The following is an 8,759-nucleotide window of genomic DNA, read 5'->3' as shown; positions in this document are numbered from 1 at the left end:
AAAAAAAAAAAAAAAGATTCCCAACAAGAAAAATCTTAATCTTGTGAAATTCAGAACATGAATCTTTCACAGAGAAAATCCCTCTGAAATTATAAAATATTATGATTATTAGCGTGTGTGTGTGTTCTATTTTTATATTTAATTATGGTAAAAATCACATAAAATTCATTCTCTTAATGTTTTTAAATGTCTAGGTCAGTGGTTTTAACTGTCTTCACAGTGTTGTGTAACAGATTTCCAGAACTTACAAACTGAAATTCTATACCTATAGCAGGACTCCCTACTTCCTTTTCTCCCCAGTTTCTGGTAACTGCCATTCTCCTTTCTGTTTCCATGATTTTAACTACTCTAGATATCTTATGTAAGTGGAATTATCCAATATTTGACCTTCTGTGACTCGTTTATTTCATTCAGCATAATGTCCTCCACGTTCATCCATATTATAGCAGGTGACAGGATTTCCTTCTTTTTTAAGTTTGAATAATATTCCATTTTCTTTACTCATGCATCTGTTGATTCTACTTTCTGGCATTGTGAATAATGCTATAGTAAAGACCAGTGTGTAAATGTCTGTTTGCTATCCTGCTTCCAATTCCTTTGGATATATGTCCAGTAGTGGAATTGCTGGATCATTTGGTAATTCTATTTTTAGTTTTTTGAGGAACCTTCATACTATTTTCCATAGCACCTATACCATTTTACATTTCTAACAGCAGTGCACAAGGGTTCTAATTTCTCCACATCCACCAGTACTTACTATTTATTTTGACAGTGGCCTTCCTAATGGATGTGAGGTAATGAGTGTGTGTAGTTTGATTTGCATTCCTCTAATGATTAGAGACATTGGCCAGCTTTTCATATGCTCATTGGCCATTTGTATATTTTCTTTGAAGAAGTATCTATTCAAGTCTTTTGCCCATTTTTTAATTGAGTAACTTTTTTTTTTCTTGTTGAGTACAAGAGTTCTTTTCTATATCTGGATAACCTATTATCAGATGTATGATTTGCAAATATTTTGTCCTGTTTCTTGGTTGCCTTTTTATTCTGTTTATAGTATCCTTTATTGTGTAGAAGTTTTAAATTTTGATGAAGTTTAATAAATTTATTTTTCCTTTTAGTCTGTGCTTTTGGTGTCATATCTAAGAAATCATTGCCAAATCCAATGTCATGGGGCTTTTCCCCTGTGTTTTTCTTTTAGAAGTTTTGCAGTTTTAGGTCTTATGTTTGGATCTTGAATCCATTTTGAGTTAATGTTTGTGTTTGGTGCAAGGTAAGGGTCCAGCTTCATTGTTTTGCATGTGGATATCCAATTTTCCCAGCACTGTTTAAGTATACTGTCCTTTCCCCATTGTGTCTTCTTGGTATCTCATCAAAGATCATCTGACCATATACATCAGGGTTTTTTCCTGGGATCTCAGTTCTATTCTGTTCTTTGGTCTCTTTATCTATCCTCATGTCAGTACCACACTATTTTAATTGCTGTAGCTATGCAACAGGTTTTGAAATGTGAAGCTTCCAAATTTGTTTTTCTTTTTCATGATTGTTTTGACAATTCAGAGTCCTTGAGAATTACTTGAATACTTGAAACATATATCATGTTTATTTGTGTTTTAGTTTTATGTGTTCACTGCTAACAATTGCTAGAGAAGTAAGCATGTTGTGGATACCAAAAGTGACAGGGATAGGATTTGAGTGGACAGTTTTACTGACTTTATTCTAGATAACCTTCTTCATAACCAACTACTCCTTTATCGATTCCAGGACTTGGGAGAATCTCCAGCTACTTTAGTGAATGGATTATGTGCTTTCTCTTCTTTCAGATCCCTACAAAGTTAAAAGAGGCATTGAGGATTGCCAAAGAATGTATAGAAAAGAGACTAATTGAAGAACAGAAACAGGTAAGTCAATAATAGTTCCTCATTCCCCTTTAATCTTGTAGTGTCTCCCTCCTCTGCCAAGGTGTTTACAGTTGTTGACTTTTAGCGAATTGTTCACTCCACAAACATTTTGTGCTCACCCAGGCTCTAGGCTAGATACTGCATTGCAGAGCTGAATACTTTATAGTCCTGCCCTCCAGGAGCTCAGTCAATGGGGAAAATGAACCTGCCCATGAAGGATGGCCATGCTTTGTGATCAGGGTGTGCGGGTGATGGTGGTTAGGGGCATCTGTGTTTTCTCTCATTGTGCTGGGAACCACATTCCTCTTCTATTAAAGAGAGAAAGGCAGGAAGGAAATTGGGAGGGTGAGAAGGTCTTTATCCTCTTGCATACTCATCACCTAGACATTCGTATTCATGCCAGGAGGTAGACAGGCTGAGCATAGAAAAATATTTTTAATCCAAAATGAAATTTTGTCCGACAAAACATATTGGAGAAGATTTTCTTTAGGAAACTGCCTTCTAGGATATGCTTATGTTTGTGGTAAATTGTGATCTCTTAAAGATTCACCAGCATCGAAGACTGACAAGAGCTCAGTCACACCATGGATCCGAGGAAGAAAGGAAAAAAAGAAAAATTTTAGCTCGAAAGGTAAGCCTGGCTCGGTGCCTATAGCTCAGGCAGCTAGGGCGCCAGCCACATACGCTGGAGCTAGCAGGTTCGAATCCAGTCTGGGCCTACCAAACAACATTGACAACTACAAACAAAAAATAGCCAGGCATTGTGGTGGGCACCTGTAGTCCCAGCTACTTGGAAGGTTGAGGCAAGAGAATTGCTTAAGCCTGAGAGTTGGAGATTGTTATGAGCTGTGATGCCACGGCACTCCACCCAGGGTAACAGATTGCAACTCTGTCTCAAAATAAAAAAAAAAAAAAAAAGGTAAGCCTGGTGTCTCTATGAATTCTTCTTTTTTTTGGAAACAGTCTTACTGTTTTGCCATGGGTAGAATGCTGTGGCATCATCATAGCTCACAGCAACCTTAAACTCTTGGGCTCAAGCTATCCTCTTGCCTTAGCCTCCCAAGTAACTGGAACTACAGGTGCCTGCTACAATGACTGGCTAATTTTTCTAATTTTTAGTAGAGACAGGGGCATGCTCTTGCTCAGATTGGTCTTGAACATCTGAGCTCAAGAAATCCACCTGCCTCTGCCTCTCAAAGTCTAGGATTACAGGCATGAGCCACTGCACCCAGCCTCTATGAATTCTTGACTACATATGGAGAAAGTTCTAGGTTAATGGTGCACATTTATAGATTTTGTTCTATACCTCCTTGAAAGCTAAAACTATTTCCAGATGACTGGCTTTTGGCTTTTAAAGAAGAAACATGTAATCATCAGCAGAAAAATGGGCCATGTAGTGTCCTGGCTTGCTGGGCTCATTATGGCAGAATGTAATTAGAGGAAATGATTGGCTTAAGATAGTAAAGTCAGCAATCTTGGTTTTATTTCAACCCTTAGTTTTGGCTTGTGGCTGCTTCACTATATTAAGTTATAAGGCCAAATATGACCTTATCTATAGCTAGTATAATGGCGTGCCTGGAAAATATTTTTATTCTCATTCCCAGCTTCATGTATTTATTCTTTTCTTCCTCTTTCCCTTGTTTTTCTTAAAGAAGTCAAAACGATCTGCTGTTGAAAATAGTGAAGAACATTCAGCAAAGTACAGCAACTCCAATAATTCAGGTAACTGGCTATAGACTATAGTGGGGCCCAGAACCCAGAGGTCAGATTCTGGAGATTCTCATCAGTGAAGAGGCTCTGTCGGCCAAAGACCAGGCTGTATAGTAATGAATAAGGAGAATAGTGAAGGACCACAACAGCATTCACAGACTCACAGGACTCAAGTGCTAGAAAAGACCCCAGAGGTTGTCAGGCAGCGTAGCCTCTTCACTGATGGCAAGACTAGACCACCAAAGGCACAGGAGCATTAGTCAAGGAAGAAAAACAGACCCAATGGAAAATGCAATGCCTCCTGGTTTTTAGTAGAGCCTACATGAACAGAAATGATCTTAAATCCTGCCCTCTGCTATGGACCCCACCTGGTAGGAGGATGTGCCTTCCTGTGTGGATTAAGGAAAGGACTCAGTGGGGTGTGGGGATGGCAAGAAGCATCTCTCCTGACAGGCCAAGATGGTACAAAGAGCACTGGCCTGAGTTGCCACTTCTCACTGCCACTCCCCTTTGCCCCTTGCCCGGCTCTGCTTCCTCAATGTCCCCATCTTTGAAAATGAGAGCCAGGTTGAATAATCTCTGGGGCCTTTCCATTCTTCTAGTTTATGAATCTGTAAAGTAGAATTCCACATAAAGAAGGGAAAGTTTTGTGCTAAACCAGGCAGCTTTGGCTCAGCCCTAGAGGGCCAAGGGAAGGAGAGATTTGGGGAAGTTGAAGGATGGTTGATTATACTTTTAGGCAAAGGAAGGACCAAACAGAGAGGAAGAATTTGAAGATATAAAAAGGAAAACAGGTGGTGCCTGTAGCTCAGTGGGTAGAATGCCAGCCACATACACTGTGGCTGCAGGTTCAAACCTGGCCCAGGCCTGCTAAACAACAATGACAAGTGCAAGAAAAAATATAGCTGGGTGTTGTGGTGGGCACTAGCTACTTGGGACTACAAGTACAAAAAAGAAAATGATTGAAGTGCTAGAAAACCAAGAGGGCAGCTGTCATTTTCTGCTTTGGAGGAAACCTATGCATCTTTTTTGGAGGGAGGAGTGAGGAATGGCAGGTGAAGAGGCAGAGAAGTTTAGAAGTGGAAGGGAGGGAGGAAATTGAGGGTGTTCATGGATCATGCCTCAGTCTTCTCAGTAAAGTTGGCAGGGAGGATGTCTGCCTACAGTAGGAGAGAAACTGAGATGTGCACAAGATGATTAGACTGCAGCTGGAGAATGCAGGTAGTGTGGCCCAGCTGAGAATTAGAAGAGGGGAAATGGAGAAAGACCAGAGACTCCAGAAGGAGGGTGAGCACTGACACTATTCAGAGTCTAGGTTGGGAAAGGGGGGGAGGTCCCAATGAGGACCAAGGCAGGCTTCTGAGGGGTGAATGCTGTTGTGGTCAGCACATCATTTCAGAGTTGAAAGTCTGTTTTTTTCCTTGGTTGATGGGATGAACATAGACCAGTCCTTGTCATCATTAGGCTGAGACTCAGGTCTCCAGCCAGCAATCGTTCTATCAGCTCATTTTTTTTTTTTTTTTTTTGAGACAAAGTCTCACTGTGTCACCCTCAATAGAGTGTTGTGGTGTTACAGCTCACAGCAACCTCCAACTGTTGGGCTTAAGTGATTCTCTTGCCTCAGCCTCCCAAGTAGCTGGGACTACAGGTGCCCACCACAATGCCTGGTTATTTTTTTGCTGTAGTTGTCATTGTTGTTTAGCAGGCCCGGGCCAGGTTCAAACCCACCAGCTTTGGTGTATGTGGCTGGTGCCCTAACCGCTGTGCTATGGGCACCGAGCCTATTAGCTCATTCTTTATAGAGAAAGCCTGACTTTGGCTCAGTGCCTGTGGCTCAAGCGGCTAAGGCGCCAGCCACATAGACCTAAGGTGGCAGGTTCAAATCCAGCCCTAACCCGCCAAACAACAATAATGGCTGCAACCAAAAAATAGCCAGGTGTTGTGGCGGGCGCCTGTGGTCCCAGCTACTTGGGAGGCAGAGGCAGGAGACTCGCTTGAGCCCAGGAGTTGGAGGTTGCTGTGAGCAGTGAAGCCATAGCACTCTACCCAGGGGGACAGCTTGAGGCTCTGTCTCAATAAAAAAAAAAGAGAAAGCCTGACTTTCTGCTCTCCACCTTCCTGAAACCTTGCCTGCCTGCAAAGTTCGGTGCTACATGTAGCCAGATGAGACTCTAAATACTCTAAGACACTTTTGTGCCCTCAAGGAGTTTAGGAAAGTGAAGTAGCAGTTGTTGATGGAAATGTACAGATTATTTCCAGACCCTACTAGAATTACAAGTTCAGCTTTCTCCTTATTAACATCTATTAACACTATCAACAATATGAAAGCAGCATGGATTGAGTTTTACCTTCTTTTTTAGTAAAACACTTCTCATATTTTATAGGGAGCTGAAGGAATATTGCAAATAATGGAAAGGTATTAAACTGGAGGAGGTATGGTTTAATTAGGATATTTCTCATCATGCCCAGTGACAGTGCAGCACCAACATGTCCTGTGTATAGTGAGTGAGGTGATGGCTGGAGGCTTAACCAGACAGACAGTGGTGGCTTCTTAGGGGCATGTGACTACGACCTTCCCTTTAGGTGCCTATGATGTCAGCCCAGGAAGCACCAGATTAAGGAGCTTTGGTTAATGGCTCACTGTTAACCTCTCTGTAGGACCTCTCCATGTGAGAGAGGGCTTTATATCTCCATGGAAGAGGATTATGTAGGAACCTCTGTCTGCTCATTGGGCTATTTGTGTCAGGATGGAGGGATATTTTCTATGCATTTCTAAGCAATAGGGAGATGCTGAGAACTTGGAAATATTGGAAGTGTAATAAGGTTACCAGGTCCAGAAAAATCATGCAATACATAGGATTTTGCACATTGTTTTAATATAATTAAGTATATTTACTAAATTTCAGGTAAGAAATGGCCTGGCAAATCCACAAATAGGCTGTCCCTATCTAATTGAATGTACCTGCTGATAAAATGGAACTTCTACAAAAAGCTTTACAGGGTGGATACTATAGTGAGCTCTTACTTCCCTTAGAGAGGGTGCCACTAGGCTGCTCTTCACCTCTCTGACCCCTATATCGCTTGTGACAACTGTAATTTGTCATTATCTAGGGATACAGGTTAGGTCAGGATGAGATACTGCAGCCGATTGCTTAAGCCAGTGATTGTGCAAAGGTGATTTCAAACCAGGCAGACAGTGGGGGATAGCGGGAGGCAAGGAGCCTTCAGTGGCCTGGCGAAGGCAGCAGACCCTGCACTGGGGTTAAAGCCTGTCATCACTGGGTCTAGTCTCCATGTTCTTTCCCTCATCACCTTGTTCCATAAGACCCACCCAGTAAGCCAAGTACAGAATCTCAGACAGCAGCTTGGGCCAAATTCCAAATGTCTATCTTTGGTCCCCATAAGGGTGTTTCTCTGTGTTTTATTTTAGCAGGATCTGGAGCCAGCTCACCTCTCACGTCTCCATCATCACCAACTCCACCCTCTACGTCAGGTTAGTAAAGGGGGAGAGCGACATACCTCCCTCCTCTTCAGCAACAGAGGAGCAGGGCCATTTCTCTTCCTGCCTTGCCCCAAGCATTTCAGGGGCAAGCCTTCTCAGAAGCAGCCTTCTCTAGAGAGACCAATGGGAGTGTAAGTTAATAGTGTTATTTGGGAGAGCAGAGGGTCTAGATTTCCAAGCTCAGATGTCACAGGGGATGAACTGGTTTTAGGTCCACTAGCCACCCACTGGCTTGAGCTTGCTCTCTGCTAAAATGCCTCACACAGGGCTTCTCAGATCAGAGCTTGTCTTTGTTCATGCTCAGCTGAACAAAATAAATGTGCTGCTGCCCAGGAGCCCTGTCCTGCCAGAGCTCTTTCCTCAGGGAGTCTGATATGCATAATGTCAGATTTGTCACAGAGCAAACCTGGTAAGATGCCTAAGCGCAGAAGGGAAATAACCACAAGTTTCTGATTTTCTGATAACTGTATTCTGCTTTGTAATGCATTTAATTATCTGGAAGTTTTCCTGTCGTTAGCTATTATGAATTAAATCAGATACTGTAAATTGTGTTTGAAAAATGTAAAAAGAATATCTCGGGGACTATTTATTAAAATAATCTCTAATTTTGTGGATATCTTTCCTTCTTTTCTTTTTGAACTAAGATCTCTCTCCTAACCACATTGCAAACTTCACAAAAACACACTGGGGCACCAGTGTTTCCTTTTGCTTCTTAAACGAATCATATATTCTCAATGTCCAGGGAGCTGGTTCTGCCACTTAAAGCTTGTTGGCTGTGCTTGGACAGCTTTCTGCACCTGCTTTAAGGGAGAATCATTGGTGGGGGATTAACATATTGGTTGATATCATATTTATTAATATTTAAGGCAGCACCCAGGAGCTATGAAGAGCCTTATTCATCTATTCTCAAATGCTAATTGACCCTCTTAAGAAAACAACATAAGCAGATGTAAGGGGACTAGTTTAAATTACTTACTGCTGGCTGGTGGGCAGCTCTTTTTACTGGCCAAAGGTAGTACTGGTGGCTTATTATAGAATGTTCTGAGGACAGGGTCTGTTGCAAAATACTCAGCTCATGGGGATGATATTCATGTGTTTATCTGACTCTGTCAGCAGATTTTATAGGAAAGCCCCCAAATATTGATCAAAACAGAAACTAGATTTCTGTCTTTTATAGAAGTGACTTGATTCGGTTGATCAGAAATTTCTGGCAATCTACTGCCCAGGCTATGTTGAGTCATTTTCTAGGTGATAGGATTTAATTAACTCTACTTGGACATATTAAGAGAATTGGAGAAAATAGTGAGAATCTATAAGCCTCCTTTAACATGGGAGGTGTCTATTTAGAGCACCTCACTGTGTGCATTAGACATGGCTCTGGGCAGTTAAGTACCAGTTCTCATCTTTAAATGCCTGGGGGAATTTACAATCTATTTGGACTTTTGGGGAAATTCTCTAATGTACCTGTGTTTTATTTATATTTATTTATTTTTTTTTTTTGAGACAGTCTCACTATGTCACCCTCTGTAGGGTGCTGTTGTGTGACAGCTCACAGCAACCTCAAACTCTTGGGCTTAACCGATTCTCTTGCCTAGCCTTCCAAGTAGCTAGGACTACAGGCGTCTGCCACAATTCCTGGCTATTTTTTT

General features: G+C 41.8%; 1 protein-coding gene across 5 annotated transcripts in view; it reads left to right on the top strand.

Moving 5' to 3' along the window:
- The window catches only part of PXK (PX domain containing serine/threonine kinase like), an 87,275-nt gene that overhangs the window by 68,556 nt on the left and 9,960 nt on the right, over positions 1-8,759 (top strand). For 3 of the 5 annotated variants that reach the window (XM_003785537.3, XM_023510675.1, XM_023510676.1), the window contains exons 14-17: positions 1,821-1,898; positions 2,443-2,529; positions 3,551-3,620; positions 7,039-7,101. In XM_003785537.3, coding sequence (XP_003785585.1) covers positions 1,821-1,898; positions 2,443-2,529; positions 3,551-3,620; positions 7,039-7,101 — 298 coding nt within the window. The remainder of the gene's footprint in view (positions 1-1,820; positions 1,899-2,442; positions 2,530-3,550; positions 3,621-7,038; positions 7,102-8,759) is intronic. The other 2 variants (XM_012802506.2, XM_023510677.1) reach the window with 1 other exon arrangement.

This window comes from Otolemur garnettii, unplaced genomic scaffold (genome assembly GCF_000181295.1).
Source record: "Otolemur garnettii isolate 467f Iridium unplaced genomic scaffold, OtoGar3 scaffold00015, whole genome shotgun sequence".
Lineage (NCBI taxonomy): Eukaryota > Metazoa > Chordata > Mammalia > Primates > Galagidae > Otolemur > Otolemur garnettii.
This window is presented reverse-complemented; position numbering and strand designations above follow the sequence as displayed.